This window comes from Antedon bifida, chromosome 4 (assembly GCF_963402885.1).
Source record: "Antedon bifida chromosome 4, ecAntBifi1.1, whole genome shotgun sequence".
Taxonomy (NCBI): domain Eukaryota; kingdom Metazoa; phylum Echinodermata; class Crinoidea; order Comatulida; family Antedonidae; genus Antedon; species Antedon bifida.
Genome location: NC_136229.1, coordinates 33,308,306 through 33,327,371, shown reverse-complemented (window position 1 = coordinate 33,327,371; position 19,066 = coordinate 33,308,306). Strand labels below are relative to the sequence as shown.

Genomic DNA, 19,066 nt, shown 5'->3' with positions numbered 1-19,066 from the left:
TCAAAGGTAAAAATCTTGATATTAAAAGTAAAAATCCAAACCAGAATCTTGATGATCATAGGTTAAAATCTTGATATCAAAAATAAAAATCAAATTAGAAACTTGATGATCAAAGGCAGGCCTAACATCTTGATACCAAAAGTAAAAATCCAAAGTATAGAATCTTGATGAAAACAAGCTTAATGATCCAAAATAAAATCTTCTGAACTAATAGAGTAGGTAGGCCTAATCGTCTGATCCTCTTGAACTAATAGAGTAGGTAGGCCTAATCGTCTGATCCTCTTGAACTAATAGAGTAGGTAGGCCTAATCGTCTGATCCTCTTGAACTAATAGAGTAGGTAGGCCTAATCGTCTGATCCTCTTGAACTAATAGAGTAGGTAGGCCTAATCGTCTGATCCTCTTGAACTAATAGAGTAGGTAGGCCTAATCGTCTGATCCTCTTGAACTAATAGAGTAGGTAGGCCTAATCGTCTGATCCTCTTGAACTAATAGAGTAGGTAGGCCTAATCGTCTGATCCTCTTGAACTAATAGAGTAGGTAGGCCTAATCGTCTGATCCTCTTGAACTAATAGAGTAGGTAGGCCTAATCGTCTGATCCTCTTGAACTAATAGAGTAGGTAGGCCTAATCGTCTGATCCTCTTTAACTAATAGAGTAGGTAGGCCTAATCGTCTGATCCTCTTGAACTAATAGAGTAGGTAGGCCTAATCGTCTGATCCTCTTTAACTAATAGAGTAGGTAGGCCTAATCGTCTGATCCTCTTGAACTAATAGAGTAGGTAGGCCTAATCGTCTGATCCTCTTGAACTAATAGAGTAGGTAGGCCTAATCGTCTGATCCTCTTGAACTAATAGAGTAGGTAGGCCTAATCGTCTGATCCTCTTTAACTTATAAGCTGTTTCTTGTTGGTATTAGACGCATAAGGAGGTGTCGATAGGATTTCGCCATGATTAAAAAATGCACAGTAAACAATTAATTAATATGCATCATAAACGCTTTATCTATGTCACAGTGGATATTCGTCCGGCATGACGTTAGCCTCATGGAATTCTTACGAAGGTGCAATGTGTGTCGGGTGAATAGCGGGTATATTTGAAACTGATCTAGTACTGCACTGCAAATAACTCATGGTAGCATTATTATCCTTCTCTCGCCGCACAACACGAATGGAATGAGACCCACGACCCAAACGACTCTCGAGCAATAATATTTAAAACTTGGCGCGATCTGAACAATTTGATTGGGTGAAACGTTAATAAATGCAAATTTTGAGTCCCATCTGTGTCGCGGTTCACGTAAATTATTACCGTATATTTACAGGTTAACATTGAGTGTCTCAATACCGCTAATTAACATAGTTCAGATAAGCCATGGTTTTATGCTTAATAAATTCGTTTCAATTTTAATTAAATTTAATTAAATTCTAAATTGAAAATACCATAATATCTACAAAACAATCAATATAAAATTCGTTGCGGAGGTGCGTTTGTCTCGGGGGAAAAAAGAACAAGGTTTTACATTTAAGTAGCGAAAATGGTTTCCCGCGTCGTCGTCCCAGCAGACGACACCCGTCACAGAAGACGACACCCTTCACAGCAGACGACACCCGTCACAGCAGACCAGACAAACATGACAGTAACAAAGAATGTTCTTTTGACTGTTTCTTTTGAAGTTTTATTGAACAGAGAGAGTATCGACATTATCTGCGCACAAAACAAAAATTCGTACTAGCACACAATAAAGACGGTCTGAGATCACACTTTCATACAACAGTAACAAGTTAAGAAGGGATGTTTCACATGGGACAATGCTGTACTTGACAAAACGGTAAGGTAGATATAATCAGGGAAGAGTGAAATTTCAGTCTTCCCTGATATAATAGTATCGGCGCAAGCGCAGTATAGTAGTACTTGTCCCTATGAAAGAGACGAATGCGAGCCGCCCATAAAGATACTAACATTCACACACTACGTTCCACCAAATAACGAATTGTTGAATGACGATGTTGAATTTGAATCATTATATTTACACACCCTGGTTTTACGAACCAAAATAAGAATGTTTGATTGTATGTAGGCCTATGCCCTAAGCTTATCAAGGTGAGAACACATTTACAGTATAAAGGGAGACAACAATTAAAAGAGAGTTACACACAAAAATGCATATTCAACTCGTTCAAAAAATATATACAAGTTCAGTAAATAGGTATACAAGCAGCACATATTCATTTTTATAGCACCATGCAATATTAAAATATTTTAAATATGTTTTAATTACTTAACTTATGACCAAGGTATAAAGGTACATAGGAAGTAGGCTTGTATATTACACAAAAGGAGCGATAATTTTACTTCCAATTCCTAGGACACGCAAGTTATTTGATCAATCAACCGAGACAACCACGAGTCATCTAGACTGCCGATTGTTGTGATTGGTCAAATTACTTAGGTTGCGCGTACGACGTCGCCCTTGCGTTACGCGTCTTGTGGGAACCAAGCGCGCGTACGAGGATACAAAACACGCCTACTATTAGTCTACAATAAATTAGCGGTATTTTCAACAGATCGTTATACAGTACTTTAAAAAAAGTAAGTTCAAACCTAATGTTTTGCTCGTAATTAAATATAAAATTAAAAACATGATCAAATTTTGCGATTCTCGTAATTAATATAGCAATTCTGTAATTTTAAAAGTATATGTATAAAAACACAATTGGCAGTGAGGTAAAAAGGAGGCTTTTGTAATTACATTTCATAACTAGTAACGTTAGCGAAACTAATCTAATTCCTCTATTATAATTCAAACATACAATTTAAAGACAGACTATAATAAATATATAGGGCTAATAACATATTATTTTAAGTAAAAATTCTTACAAAATTCTATTACTGGTTTTTTTTGTTAAAACGTATTAACTTCTATAGCTACATTAACGTGACATACAAATATATTGTTTGAATCACCTCTGTACAGTAAAATGCAGTAGTAATACTCTGTCACCAAGTTCAAAAAGAGACACCATGTAGCATGCGCGTTAAAAAGATGATGAAATCAGCACAGCTTTTGTACGCGCGTTAAATTTGTGTTTCTTCATGCTTTCTTGTCACCGAAATTATAAAACCTGTATTATATAATCCATCTTTTCAGTTTTTTTCCAAGAGCATGCATTGTGATCACCATACATCAAGATTGTCACCCACAGTATAGTAAACAAATATAACTAAATCGCATATGAAATTATCCAACTTTAAAATAGAAATACCTTTTAATATCCTACCAACAACAGCGCGTTCCTTTTTCGCAATCGAGGGTAATTCCCCTTTCATCGTCGGGCGACTACGCAGTGCTATATTATCGTACATTTTCTTTAATGGTGACCATGATGCCACCAACAGATACATCTGTAACAAGTACACTGTTGAGAAGTTCATTTGGTGGTCTCCACACACTCATTTTATTGCGATTGCTATGGAGGGCGCGCTTTTCCGCCATTAGTTTATAGTCTGGGAAACGTCTTTGTTTCTGTGTATTTACTGGGCTTATCACCTGCTCGACTGGTGGTGTTGGCGGAACTACCGTTGTTGGAGCAGTCTTCAACGGGTACTTCCGCGGTCGTCCACGTTTTCTCTTCTCTTTTTGTACGGGTTCTACCGATGTAGGCTGCGAGGAAAGCGCGGGAATTAACGCGGTTGTGTTGACTGTCGGCGCACCCGATACTCTCACTTCTTCCTGCCTGCCAACCAGGCTTTCCTTCTTGGCAATTTCTGCTGCCAAAAGTGACGCTTTAAATTGGGCCTCTAACTTAGCCCGCTGTTTCCAATGTAATTTCTTTTTCTTTTGAACAGGATGTTTCTTTTCTTTGACCTCCTTTATCTTCTTATTCACAAATTTTATCAATAGTTTTGGTCGACCTCGTTTTGCTTTAGGTTTTGCTTCAACAATAGATACCTTTTCCCTTTTCTTCTTCAGCTCCTCCTCACTGTCCTTAGATTCGTCTATAACTGACGCAAGTTCGTAACACGTTGGAATCTCATGCGTAGGAGCATTTGTCACAGGACATTTGATTGTGGCCTCGTTTTGGTATGAGGCCGCCTCCTTTTCGTAAGAGGCTTCGCCATTCACCACCACCGCCGCGTCGGTAGGATTGATGTGTTGTTTTTGGGGGATCAGTACCCGGTCTTCTGTTTCTGGGGGTGGTGTGTCGGTCCCGGTGCACTGATCGTGAGTTTCCACCTGTCTTCGGGCTGGTATGGGTAGAAAATCTTCATCGAACGATGCAATTGACTGACTTGCCTGAAAAAGATAAATTTACGACATTGAACATTGTTTAGCTCCTTCAATTAGTATTTCCTGTGAATCGAACTGAGGTCGACGAATGCCAATGTCATTCCCGACTAGCCACTCTAAAAGGTCATGAAAACTTGTGGATAAGATAAATTATTACACAGTAGCCTAGTATTAAGTAAAATCTAAACATTTATATGAATGGGTGAATTAATGAGTTTATCCATTGCACATTATTAGGCCTACACAAGCGGATACAACTAACATAATTAAATGATGAATGTATTGTACAACTTAAGCAAACACACAGAGTAATTAAATGATCAGTACTATTCTATTTACTTTGTTTGGAACCAGCATTTACTAGCTTGTAGACCTTTGCTATTATAATTTATCCACCACGTGATATAATATTGTAATTTGCTATATCTTTTTTAAAGGGTAGGCTTGAATAAGAATGGTGGTCATAGTATATGTACTATTTTTTTGTATTTCGATGTTTTTTAAGGGGCAACTGACTCTAATTGTTTTGCTTTAGTTGCCCCTGACCATTGTGCTTTGTTTCTGTTCTGTTCTGTAGGTGTATTGGTCGAATAAATAAATGAAATGAAATGAAACAATATGTGTATATTAAAGTAGGTCTATGCATACTCAATCATTATTTTTACTTAAATAAACCTACAATTATGTTTTTAATTGTGATTGAGATAAACTCAATAAATAACAGTTAAATAATGACAGGCCTAGTAGTAGTAAGTAGGATGTTTACAGTGACTGACCTGTAGTTTTCGCCTTCGTCGTCTTTTTTTCTTTGGCTGTTCATCGAGTTCTTCCTGCCTATAATAATAGATAGAGTAATAACAACATGCATTGTAAAATAGAATGGATAAAATAGCGTTCATTTTGCTACAACAACACATACTGTATGTTTTTAATTACGCCATAAGCTAGGCTCACTGAGCTAGGCCCGTAACAGATGGCTCAACTTACCGTTCGAAGGCCTTGAACAGTCGTTCGTCCAATATATTTTCCTTCGGTTCCCATGTGCTGTACCTACAGCAGTGAGAAAATATCGTTTAAATAATAATACATGAACTTATATTATAATATTTAAAGAAAATATCAAAGAAAAATATTTACTTTATTGACCAGCCTTTCCATTTGATTAGATATTCCTCTTGATCCTACGGAAAGAAGAGTACAAAGAACGCAATTATTACCCGGGTAAAACAAAGAATAGGACAAAAAGCTCGATACGCTAGGCCTAGCTATAGAAATAATTTGTTACCCAAATACGTACATTTACTATCCTTTTCTTGAGCACAGCTTCAGCGGCATAAACGCTTTCACCTATACTGCTGAGCTCCATGCTCTCTTCATGCCTAGCCCTTCGAACCATCTCTATTTTAGCGACCTCTGACACTAATATAAATGCAGCAGACGATATCTCTTATGAAGCTAGGCTTACCAAACAATTCTTCTAGGCTACTCTACTCGTTCGTTCTTACGCTGTGTTCATTGACCTACATTTACCACCCTGACACATGCAATATAAACATACTGTCAAATCAATTTGGGATATTTAAGTTCGAAAAGACATGTATTCGTCGGCTGACCTAGTCTTGTAGGCCTATTTCATATATTATCATAATAATAATATGTTTAAAAAACATTCTTCCTGTACACTATATATAGCTACAGTATTGTCTTGGGGAAAAGTTGTTAAGTTCATATAGCAAATTTATTTTTACAGATTAAAGTATTTAGAATTAGATATATTTTCCTTATCACATTTTGTGATATTGATATAAAAAAACATGTTTACACATCGGTCAAAGATGTGACGTAGGCATATGGTATCACACGGAGCAGCCAATGATGCCAACTGCATGATTTCATGTGTTTGTTGTAGGTTTGTGTATGTGAATAGTGAAATGTTAACATTATTTTGAAGTTTAAGATTTGGGAAACGTACCTTTGTTTGCTATCGGCGTTGCCTAAGAGAGCGGCCTTAGTTTTGTTTTTATTGTGTAGGCTATTGTATTGTTTTTGTTGATGATAAATAAAGAGATTAATTTGATGAGTTGATATATTTTTTTATGAGTTGAAAGATTATCCTACGTGGTGAAGCCGATTTTATAGCAACAAAATTACAAAACGATCAATAAAACTGCGCTAAACTTGTATAAAATCACAGTACTCCCAGTCCATCTTGATCGTTAGATTTGTTCAAACCTCGGATCCGACAATCGACGCTCGGACAGCTACAACAATTTCCAATCAAAAGAGAATACACCAAAAACAATAAATACCAAAGAAAAATAATTTAAATTATAGCCTCAGTGAAAACTTTACAACATTGTTAATCAAATATAAATGTTACTGTTCATAGCAAATGATTAACAATAAAGCAATTAGTTACAGTAATTTTATTATATAATACGAACACAATGAACTTTATGAGTGTGTAAATTGCGCCCTCTATGTGGAAAATGCACATGACTTGAGCTTACCGTTACGTGATATTGGAAAACATGGGAACGAAGAAAAATTCAATGATGTTTCTCTCAAAATGCATTCGTATTAGCTAAACAAAAAACACAATATCATTTTTTTTTACAGATTATCGACTATAATGTGACAAATTCAAAGAAAATGAAAGTCAAGCCATTGAGATTTCGTCCGATCTTTATTGTAAACCAATTAATTTAAATAACCCTCCCTTTGTGTCAAGAAAAAGAATTTATCAAAATCTTTAATTTAGGAAGATTCACAATAAACATGGTCACATGGGATGAGTACGGTGTTTTGTATCTATATTTCTGAATTTTCAAACATTAATTTATATTTGACTATAGGCCCTAAATATATATATCTCGGTATTTTATTCAAACATTCACATTTAAAAGTACATACATGGCAGCACATGGCTGAATTGCATATGTATTACACAATAAAAAACACTATCAACTATATATAAATATATGAATAAGAATAATTTTGGTTATTTAGGCTATTCATATCAATTTATATATATTTATTTTATATTTATTTATTACACTTGCACCGATGAAGGGCTAGTGTTGCCCGAAATCTCTGCTAACTTTTCTGGCTGTTTACTTTTCGCTTTTTTTTTGCATCTCCATTGAGATCCAGCCATTGTCATTTTTTCAGTAATTTGCCTTTGGATTTATAGATCTATAGGCCTTATATTTTGTTTTTGTTCTGTGTTTTATTTGTGTTATATGTATATGACAAACTGCATTAACGTACGGTGAGAGTCAATAAAGAATTGAATATTGTGTAAGTCTAAAATGTTTGCGAACACAGAATATACTGTAGTATTGTACATCTTTTAGTATCCCGCCTAAAATCCCGACCGACTGCACGGCGGCAGTTTCGATAGCGATTCAGTAGTGGTGGAGAAGATGAGTAAGTTTGGTGATAGAGACTGAATTCTACAGTTCGTAAATAATAATCTTGTTCTATCTTTCTGTGCGAATAAGCGATGTTTGTAAAAAAAGTCACCTCCCCGGGTCACTCCATTTTAGGGTTTCTGGTAGCACGTGTGTAAGCTAGTAGGCCTAGGCCTACTAAGTACGTGATGAAACCGAAGTCAGTGTGTTTCTACTTATAATAAATATCGGTTGTGCATAATGTAAACAAAACAGGAAATGACACTTATACGTCGAACTCCAAGTAATATTCTGTAACAATACGGAAATGAGGCGTAGAATATAGATTTTATTGAACGTGAAAGATGTGTGGCCTATGTAATACAGTGTAGTAGTCTAGGGCCGTGGGCTTCTGATAGTCCAGGCTAACCATTTAGAAGGCCCATTTTCTCCAAAACTTGAGCAACTTCCGTATCCGTCCCAATGGTCGTCGAACCCGATGCTAGATGATTCATTTGGGGTTAATGCTAGGACTGGATGTGCTCTGCATCTGGCGTTTAAATCGATAAACTACTCTAAATTTATACAACAAACATTTAACAAAAATAAATAAAAAATGCTATCCATTTGCCATTTAATATTTTTATAATTGAAAGCGCTGCCAAAATAGCGAACAAATGAAATTTATATCCAGATTATACTAGACTACATAAATAAACAAATGTAAGATTATATTATACAAATATCGTTTTCCACATAAATGTCTATTTCAGAAAGAATAATAATCGGTCCATTTCAGAACACGTGTTACTCTTAAGCAATGCTAATAAGTATATCCATGCGTAATCCAGCTATCTATCGTTTCCGTTAGTCTCCATGAAAAAAAGATCCAATTTGATAAGATTGTTATCCAGAACATTTATTGCATTGACCTTTGGATTAGTGAAGTTCCTGTTTCTGGAATCAACTGGTAGAAAAGAACAAAATTGCTCATAACATTTATGTTCTAATTTTAAATGAATCCGGGTGGCGGTTAATGTATTTATAATTCCAAGTTGTCTTCAACAAAATATTATAATTATGATAAACGATCCAGTGGCTGTTTTGAACAGATACAATGTTTTCGTTAATTCGAATAAGATTAATTAATTTTTCCTCACAAAAAAACTCCTTTGAAAAAAAATTAGGCCTATAGCATATATATAAAGTTTGTTTGTTGAGTATAAATTTATAGTGGGTGATTTTCCCAACAATATTGTAATTTTAACTCCTGAGTAAAATACTGAATGACATTTGCTATTCACAGTTAATTAATCCAACAACCGGTAAAAATAACCTTCATCGACTCTCAGTACGGAAACAATATCATGATTTTTCGTCAGAAGGTTAGTGTCAATGTTTAGTAGTTGATAAAAGCTGAGCACAAACTGCCAATGAGACAACTGATCCTGGTGCGTCCACGATACGAGGAACACAACATATTACATTTTGTAAATATATTCTAAAGCTGTCATGGAGTCTTGCTTGACAACGTGGAAATTCCAATACAAAAACGAAATATATGTATGTGTTTTCCGTAGCATCGCTACCGCGCTCACTCGCTCTACATATTGTCTCCGATGCAATCAGGAAGGCACGCCGATCCGTCGTGCTGATATGAATCGACAAATTTGAAATAAGTACTGATATAGCTTTTCTTATCTTTCAGAATTTTTTCGTATTAAGTTATTGTTGAGTGCATATGTATAATCCATAATATTGATAAATGCTGTAGAATCGTTAGCTGAAATGTTTGTCTGTGGTGCTACCATTGAGTGTGATGAAGTAGCAACATGTTGTCTACTTGCTACATCATTTGATGTAGGGTCAAATAATCTAGGCTTCTTAATACTAAGGTCTAGAGGTTCGTCTTGTAGTGGGAGAGAAGCCTTTCTTTTAGGGTGAATATCAGCGCTGCGTAACGACTGCGCAGAGCCTACGTTCGAATAATTCCATGTAGTAGGATACGCGGCCAGATCACCATGTGACCGGAATTTATTTTTGTGATTGGTTGAATTGTACGATGTTTTTGAATACGTGCTGTATCTGTTTAGACCTTTCCAGAAATTCATATTTACAACGTAAGCTTCCTTTGGTGATACGGATGGTGGTTTTCCGGATTTTCGCTTGCAGGTCGTCATGCCTGAATACATATTTTTAGGTGTAGGCCTACTACTAACATTTGATAAAATCTTGGTCGCTAGGCCTACACTTGACTCTTGGTCTACACTTGCTTCTTGGCCTAAACGTGATTCTTTTACCTGGGACGCACTTTTAACCAAATCCAATGTGCAATATTTTCCAATTTTCTCCGTAGGGCTACAATTATCATCTGCATTTTTGCATGATTTATGTTTAGTGGATATGTCCGCTATGACGTCACCTTGTGTGGCATCATTCTCAACATCTTTATCGATGTTAGTCTTTGCATCTGTTTGGTGTTTGTGATAAGGAAATACTAATCCCTTTCGTTTCCCCTGGAAAAAGAAGAGAAAATTAAAACAGTGCGTCAAAGTTAGTCGAACATTTCACGCATTTCCGCAACATTGATGGTCATAATGAGCCAGGAATGACTAATTCAATGTTTTGCTATGAGCTGAGTATAGGTATCAGCGGTAGCTCACCAATTAATCATATATAATTCAGAAAAGGTTATGGCCTAACTTTGTAAAAGTTAAAAAATGTTAACTTCTTCAGATCATAACATCTAGACTACTACAATCTTGCGGCTACTAAATTATAAACGTCTTGTTCACAAGCAGGGGCCTACATTACAGATATGTGCTGTTGCCTAGCGTTAGAATACTTTTTATACCCACCTTTGGTTTCATGACTAGACTTTCTGCTTCTTTCGTAACTTTCATTCTGTGGAAAAGAAAAAGATAAGTATAAATAATAATAATTAAATGATTTCGATATATTAACGCCCCTATCTCGTACATTTTTGTAACACAGTGACGTCACGTAGGTTGATGGCTTAGACTTTCATGATTCGCATGGCTTGCGTGAATCGCATGCCTCGATTTGCATCTTGCCCTTTGCAGTACGCTTTTGTTCGATAAATCCCCGCAGAAACCGGGTTTAATGTATTAGGCCAACGATATTAAACGTACGTGGGCAGCAGTGACTAAGCTAGGTCAATTATAGGCCCGGATGCACAAAGAAAATTTGGAAAAATAGCAATGTTATACCATGGTTATACGAACGCCTTTGTTTGCACAAGAGTGGCATTTTCATTGAATTTACTGTAGCAGGAAATACACAAAAATGTAATGTAATCAACGTCGTGCGTCCATCACAATAATATGTTTTAAACTGAACGAAAGTTAGAACAGCAGATGCGTAACTGAGTTGTTTAATGGATTTCGTAAGCACTAAATCAAAATGAAATAATATGCCGTTTGACACAAGGAAGAATCCGATAAGGCTGCGCTAGTGTGAACACATGCCGCCTACAAAAGAAAAAGTGAACCACCGTATCGTTGCTTTGCTTTGAGTATCTGCAAATGTGTCTGTGGTCGGGACACTGGTAGTTAACGGTTTTGTTCCCTCTGTCCCTTTTATGTTATTATTCCTTCTAGTCGTGGGCAGATACGTGGGTGTGAAAACGGCCTCATAACATATTACAGTACTCTGTCAGTGCAGCCAAACATTTCTTTATCTTTTTTATTTAGGCTTACTTTGCTTAATGCTGTTAATTAGGGAGGATAGTATTTCATTCTAATTCGCCAAAACGGTGTCTTTTATCAGTTTATATATGATATTCAACTTGATATAAACAAATCTCGTTGCAAACATACCTTTGTTCATAACGCTCAAATAGTCGAGCATCCAAAATATTGCCTTCTGGTTCCCACGTGTTGTGCCTAATGAAAAACAAAAAAAACAATGTCATTTTACATGAGTATCTCAGTGTAGAAAAAGTACTCGAGCTTTGCTAGTCAGCGGGGCAGTTTCATAGGGTATGCGATCGAGTTATAAAACTCACGTGTGCCTCTATCCTCCCCGAGAACCAGACATGTCTGGGTGTGCAAGTGCCTTTTGTATCAGTGTATGTTAGGCCTATATGATTTATTTTGAATGTATCTGTGTATAAAGACACTAAAGTCGCTATGCCAATATTAATACTACTAAACAGCATCTGATAATGCCTACATAGCATCTAATTACTCACTCATATTAGTTAGAATTGATTTATTTATGTCTTTCTTCGACAGCTGATGTTGAGAACAACATTTCATAGTTATCCTTTAAAAACTAGCATACTTTAGTTTATTAAAGGTCTAGGGGATCTATGTCTGCAAACAACTTTCGTTTGTACCGGAGACGCCTCTACGGACAGTCTGTCTGTCGAGAGGCTTTCCGCCTGCTCCTACCTTCTAGTTTGAAATAACGAAACGACAACGAAGGTAGCAAATTACGCAACCTACAAATAAACTGAATTCTATGGCCATTTCAGCCAATAATTAATTACCTCTCAAATTTGAGCTTTGTTAATCTGAATGTTTTGCTACAAGTCCCAATTACGTGTAATTTATTATGTGTAAAACCAATCATCTAATTAATATACTACTTTACTATTGGCTCAATTCCAAACCATGTATTAAAAATCAGTTTATTAAAAGAAAACCACACTAACGGTAGAGACAGAGAGTGCGCGCGCGCGTAAAAAACTGCACCATTATTATTGGATCCGTTTGCAAATAATAGACGCTACTGTAGAATATTATGTTTAAAAAAATAAAGTTCGTACTTATCGATATCTACGTCATTAGCACTATATTTTCTCAAGCTTAAATTGTTCAATTATTACATTACAGAAACGAGGTGCAATGGCTTTGGACTTTAGCAGGTCTGATACTAAGGCTCATTTACATCCTATAATGTTGTTATCATATTATGCATTTATGATGTATAGAATGTGGTATCATGATCTACAACTACAAATGTCAATGAAGAATATCAACGATCGATTCCTTCAACGTTTACCGCACACACTTAACAATGGCCTATTGTTTAACAGTCACGTTAACATCATCCCAGTCACAATATTCATTTGCATATTAATATTTCCGTCAAACTAGTAATACATCACTTTTGGTTTATCAACCATACAGTTGTTCCAAATTATGTTTTATTTATTTATATTACACAAGACTAAAGTTGTGAAAAAAAATTGATAACCGGTAATTAATTTGCTACTGTCGAAACATGACACGATCATGCTGACAACATTAGTACGCAATGACGGGTTACCAAACCGACGCGACCTTACGCTTTAAACGCGCGCGTCCGAAGTCATGACGTAATAACAATAATTTACTTTAAAGGCCCATTTACACTAGGGCGATAACGATCGACGATAAATAGATAAACATACATTTTTCTTAGATAAAACAAAAGAAATTAGAACAGTTTTCGTTCTAGAACTATTGCTGTATTTGATAAAAATAATATTTTTGAAAATCCAATCAAATGACGTCATGATCAATAAAAACAATAAAATCGTTGTATTGTAACGATATTATTGCTCTTACTAATCATGACGTCATTTGATTGGACGTGTGGAAATATTATTTTCATCAAAGGCAACATAGATAATAATCCTATAGTTCTAGGATGACAACTTTTTAAAATTCTTATGTTTCGGGTACGAAAAATGTATATTTATCTTTTTATCGTCGATCGTTATCGCCCTAGTGTAAATGGGCCTTTATTAATAAAAATGATTCGTATGCTTATGTTTATATGGCTATTAGTATTATTTTGTTAATAATATCTTTTGAAAAATCACTTTGGAACCATGAATTAGATAATTTAATTCGTTTTTATTTGGTCTAATGAAAACACTGACCCAAATCACAATAGTTGACACTACCTCTCCCAATGAATAAGGTCTAAACAACTCAAGCGATAATCTACCTAAATGAGGCTTAGAAGGATTAAGTTCTTCCTTCTGGTGAATCAAAAGGGAACTTCGATTAATCGATGATCTTTTCCCCATTTAGACCTAGTTTAAAAAAAATATTTATAGGAAATTTTCGAAAAAATTCCAACTTATTTGACATGACAAAAATCAAATAGCGAGCAATCAATCTTCCCATCGTTTACAAAATGTTCACTAAAGCCGGTGTCAGGATCAGGATCATGTGAAAAGTTGATCCAATCCGCATTATTATCCCAGTACACTCTCTAATAAACATTAGAAATACATTAATATGCTATACACGTCTTACGCATGCGCTTATGCTGCAGGTAATAGACTTTTGCGATATTTCATTCTGCCTCAATTACTCCCGTTCTTCCTCAACAATCAATAAAATAAATTACTTTAAATGCTACGTTAATGCATAGTTGCAATCATATCTAAGTGAGATAGTCAGTCTTCTCTATCAATTAAGTATCTAAAGGCGACATGATATGATAGCGCTGGTGATGACCACACGATCATTTTGAACAGTGACGTCATCATCGTATTATAATACAGTGATCACGAGAAATAATTTCCTATTATAAAATATTATACAATATGACTTGGCTAATTTAATCATTTCTATGTAAATAAATGATTAATTTAATCCTAGAAGTCTTCTAACCAACGCAGTAGGCCTATCCATTCATACACGGTATAAGTATGTATTTTGTATTATAAAAAGTGATGATGAACACCCCACATGGTTCGATAAACATAAATAATAAGAAAATAATAAAACACGTAAATACGTTTTTTATTGCGGTGATTGCCCTATATCCATAAAGATTTAAACTTATGTAATACGGTATTAATTAAAGGGTGAATTCCAACTTTTAAAATAAACTTCCACTTTTTAGGAATGTTTTAATCATTTTTCATCATATTTCCTGTTTTAGCACTTATAGGCCTACAATAAAAGGTCTCCTGACGGTTTTTAGCTTTTGAAATTACATAATAATAATATTGTTGGGAATTTCAGATAATTCTTGCTCTTTGTGCTTTAACAAAGTTAAAAGTGCAACCAGGAAGTAGCTACTTTAACTTGTAATTCAGTAATTTTTTCCAGTCATTTTTAGGGCGTGTAAATTATTTTGTGACCATTTAGGCCTACTGATACTTGTTTTAATTCCGAAACTCGCATTGAGTTGCTGAAGCTGAAGTTGGTTTAAAGTAGTAGACTTAAGAAGTTTAAATTTAATATTGTTTCATTTATAAATGTATTTATTGAAAATTCAGCAAACAGCCAAAGATAAAACAATGGACTAAGGGCCCAATATTGGGAACCTCTTTTTATTGGAACTTACAGGGATGGAGGATTTTATTTCAAAACAGTAAAAGAAACCGGTGGTACAATCCATCTCACATTTTTAATACTCACAGCAGACAAGCGGATTCATCTACAACTCTAAGTATATTCATAAGTTATACAAGCATGTGACGACTGTGTTTAAAGGAAGGCTCCAGAATGGTGACATGTCATTTAGCATATGATATTTGCCACAACTGTATACGTGTTTCAGTTTTTATTGGAATCGGATAAGGTGTTACCGGTTATGGTCAAAATCTACACGCGTAATTTGGCGATGATGACGTAAGAGAAATTCTCTTATTATGGTACCATATTCAAAGTGTCATGACGTCACTTGTTCTATTTATTCACGTCACGTTTCTTTAATTTTCTACTTCATTAATAATGGATAATTAATGTTGTAAACTAAGGCCTACATTACTTGAGTAATAATTAACATATACAGTACTTAGATATGATTGTTAAGTACGGACTTATTTTAAAAGGCCTGCTATACTCTTTTTTTAGTTTTTCAGAAGAAAAAAATAATGTAAACGATCTAGGCTAATTAATAACGGTTCAGAATTCTATACAGATTTTACATAATACGCGCAGAGAAACCGGATTTTTAAAACTTGGTAAAAAAAAAAACAATCGAAAAGCGTCCAAGGGGATGATTAAAATAATACATTTGCTATAGAACAAACACATTTAGTGGATTCGTTGCAACCAGATGTCCATAATGACTATTGTCAAATGCTGCTGTGAACAGTTACAGGATGTATGATCCAAGGTTCAAATCATATCGGCGGCGGATATGTTCCGATCTTAACAATTCATCTTTGTAATTATGATGAGTTGTTATATGGTCGTAAAGCTTCGTTCTCACTAGGACACAACAATGTAGGCGCAACGCTGACCAATCACAAGTCTGATGATCCATCGCGTCGTGATTGGTTAAATTACTTGCGTTGCTCTTACGCCCTTGCGTTGCGTTCAAAAGTGGGAACCCTATAGTTATTTATTTATTACCATCTTTAATGAGGGTGGCCTACCCAGTTCCAGTGAAGGAACTGATAATTGAGGGCCCGAAAAAACATATAAATTCAAACATATAAAATATACAGACCAAGTTAAGTATATAAAATCTGTACATCGAATAGCTATGCTTTACAGATTCATTTTGCAACAGAAGAAATTGCTGTGCACGGCCTAATTCTTACATTTTAACATTCCATTCATGCTAACGAATATTCATCTTGTTTTACTAAACCATTAATTCATCCTCCATGTTTACCGACAGAATGAGAAGCTATACAAAGTTATCGATATTATTATGAACGGCGTTTCTTGTAACAACAATCCACGAAATCCGATAAGAGTAATCTTCATATACACACACTAATTAGACTAATCTTAGCAATGACAACATATAACAAGATAGACTACCGGTATACCGATAAAGTACACAGTCGGTCCGGCCTTAACACACAGTCCACGATACTAATGTCGTTACCACCCGGAAATGATTCTCTTTTGTTTTGAAAACTCATTTCCCGATTCATTAGATTCTTTATTCGATAGAAACATCTAATTGTATATTTATGTGGTTAACTATTATTTACTTGAATAGGCTATCGAGCTTTGTTCCCAATTGGACGCAACGACGCGTTGCGTTGCGCAGTGCCTACTCACGACGTAGGCGCGGCGCAAGTGAGTTGACCAATCACAAGCAATTGACAGTGTGGATGAACTATCCCGTCATGATTGGTAAAATTGTTAGGGCTGCGCTTAAGCTGTTGCTTCAACGTGGGAACCAAGTTTCAAATAAGATGATAACGTACATTTACGTGCGTTTTTATTTTTTAAACAAAAGGAAATACTGGACATTATTTTATGTCTATACTTACAGATCTATATATTCCAAATTTTGTGTTATCAAGTTTTTTAAAAAATCCCGAAAACCTCTTCATGAACAATCATTAAAGTGTTCCTTTCATCATCGCGAACATTACAGATCGCGAAACTAAAGTGCTTTAGACTTTTGCAAAACGGAGTTATTGAGCATATTAACCGGATTATAATAATAATAATATATCACATGTACAATTCCTGTTTTGTTCTATTAACCGTAAAGCTTTTAATACTGTACTACACGGGTGGTTCTTGGAATCTACTTTCAAAGTACTGTTTAGTGGCCCAGTATTTATTTAGTCGACATTTTTCGTCAGCAAGCGTATGTGATGGTTGTAAACCGGTCATTGCCTGGTTTGGGCTTGGCTGCTAAATAAGTCGGAAGCGACAGACGGATCAGTTACACAATAGCAAACCACACCCAAAATAATTTGGGCCGATCCATGGTAATACAAAAATACGGGCACCATGAGAGAAACCATAAACTGCTAAATATTGGACGCCATTTATGCCTAATAACATTTTAGTATAAATATATATATTGAATAATTATATTTTATTTCTAATTTTATGTATTTTTCATACAGAATTTGACCAACTTATATACTGTTCACTATTGATTTCGTATTCCGTTAGATACGCACCAATTCGCGCTTTCCTTTATCCTGTTGAGAACACAGAATATAACGTGTCCTTATTGTCAACCTATAATCGTATTATCGCATTTAAGTGCCGTTAGGGAGTAAATGTCATTCTTTACTTGGAAATCTAAATTACTAAACCAGAATAGTTACAAGATCCGGCACTGTCATCTTAATCATGTTTGATAATTATATTCAAACCTCGGTATCAACCTATGTAACAAACACGTTGTTCATCAATGTTATTACATAATTCAGGTGGGTGTCCCAGGTGGGTGTCCCAGGTGCGTACATAACCCAAAATGTGCGTAAAGCATGTCATGTCCCTTGGATTTTAACGAACTTGCCGATTGAAGGAACGACCGAGAAAACGAAATAATGATCAAAGGAACGCAAAATGAATTATTTGAATGATGATGTATGAAACGAAAATAAAAAATATAAAGTATATGAAACACATCGTAATGCTCGGTCGCGATAATGTTTAAAAAATGCGTAGGTCAATTGCAAAAATGGTAGCCTACAATCACCTTCTGTCAGTGTGTCCCCTCCTCATCGATTAGAATTCCGTTCTTTCAACTAAAAGGGGCAATAGTGGTTGGGATGACTATAAAAACTATTAAACGTTAGGATATGTATTAAAACAGATTCTTTTACCTGATTGTGAAATCCTGGAAAACCCACGATTTTAAAACTCATAACTTCAATCATTATTGCAATTTGTTGTTCAATTGTTCAAGTGTATAAGAAAGGAAATGTAAATATGCCTATAAAAATGTCCAACACAAATTTTCAAACCACATAATGTTGTTTCTTTTCTGGTCGATTACAGGCGGGGGGATATTTATTATATTCCGAACTGTAGGCCTATATGCACACGAATAATAAAAGTGAGATGGTTTTGTATACCGACCTTAAAGACCAACCTCTCCATTTCACAAGATATTCCACCTTTCCCTAGAAAAACAACAAGATTAGCGTGCACGTTATCTGGTAGACCTAGATAAGTTGAAGGAGCATGCGAATTAACTAAATACAGTCAATTTAGACAACATGCCCTGGAGTATTGTATTTGTATACGTATCCGTGACAGACTGAGTGAAGCTGAACGTGTAACGATCAAATGTGATGAGATATTGAAAATTGCCACAAAATAACTTACCTTTCGAATACGTCGTTTTAACAGTCTCTCGGCGGCAAAAACATTCTCTCCCATGTCTTCCATAATCAACCAACAATATAGTAGGCTGACTGAGGCAGCAGTAGCAGACGATAGCTGTTCACGGCTTCACGCTAGGCAGACGATGGCAGGAAATCGATCAATCGCATTGAAATGAAACTAGAAACAAAAATTCCGATGTTGGCGCTACACTATTTTATGGATTTCACAATAGATTTTCTGGTCGATTGGACGCTGTAATGATTGGGCGCGGCAGAAGACAAGCCCACACATTCACGAAAATTGTACACAACGTTCAAACAGATAGATCACAGTTCTGTTCAATATTATCTATCGTCGAAATAGAATTAA

The 19,066-nt window shown here is 35.4% G+C and overlaps 2 protein-coding genes across 3 annotated transcripts; both read right to left on the bottom strand.

Moving 5' to 3' along the window:
* Positions 1-1,598: 1,598 nt before the first annotated feature.
* On the bottom strand, positions 1,599-5,900 carry LOC144840552 (uncharacterized). The gene is made up of 5 exons (XM_078696402.1): positions 5,585-5,900; positions 5,425-5,468; positions 5,275-5,337; positions 5,064-5,121; positions 1,599-4,293 (listed from the first exon to the last, which is right to left on the bottom strand). Exons 1-5 carry the CDS (start codon positions 5,681-5,683, stop codon positions 3,352-3,354), a joined length of 1,206 nt encoding a protein of 401 aa, XP_078552528.1. The 5' UTR covers positions 5,684-5,900; the 3' UTR covers positions 1,599-3,351.
* A 2,396-nt stretch (positions 5,901-8,296) lies between these two features.
* Positions 8,297-18,857, bottom strand: LOC144839781 (uncharacterized). 2 transcript variants are annotated; one of them, XM_078695271.1, is made up of 5 exons: positions 18,698-18,857; positions 18,449-18,492; positions 11,519-11,584; positions 10,538-10,583; positions 8,297-10,195 (listed from the first exon to the last, which is right to left on the bottom strand). In XM_078695271.1, the coding sequence occupies exons 1-5, from the start codon at positions 18,758-18,760 to the stop codon at positions 9,377-9,379; spliced, it is 1,038 nt and encodes a 345-aa protein (XP_078551397.1). In that variant the 5' UTR covers positions 18,761-18,857; the 3' UTR covers positions 8,297-9,376. The 2 variants fall into 2 exon arrangements, with proteins under 2 accessions (XP_078551397.1, XP_078551398.1); XM_078695272.1 differs by lacking the exon at positions 18,449-18,492 and having other exon boundaries at positions 18,698-18,788.
* Positions 18,858-19,066: the final 209 nt, after the last annotated feature.

Coding starts and splice junctions, on each gene's coding strand:
- LOC144840552 (XM_078696402.1), bottom strand. CDS start 5,683: ATGGTTCGAAGGGCTAGGCATGAAGAGAGCATGGAGCTCAGCAGTATA. Junction 5,469..5,584: donor TCAAGAAAAGGATAGTAAAT/GTACGTATTTGG, acceptor TTCTTTCCGTAG/GATCAAGAGGAATATCTAAT. Junction 4,294..5,063: donor GACGAAGGCGAAAACTACAG/GTCAGTCACTGT, acceptor TATCTTTTTCAG/GCAAGTCAGTCAATTGCATC.
- LOC144839781 (XM_078695271.1), bottom strand. CDS start 18,760: ATGGAAGACATGGGAGAGAATGTTTTTGCCGCCGAGAGACTGTTAAAA. Junction 18,493..18,697: donor TAAAACGACGTATTCGAAAG/GTAAGTTATTTT, acceptor TTGTTTTTCTAG/GGAAAGGTGGAATATCTTGT. Junction 10,196..10,537: donor GTCTAGTCATGAAACCAAAG/GTGGGTATAAAA, acceptor TTCTTTTTCCAG/GGGAAACGAAAGGGATTAGT.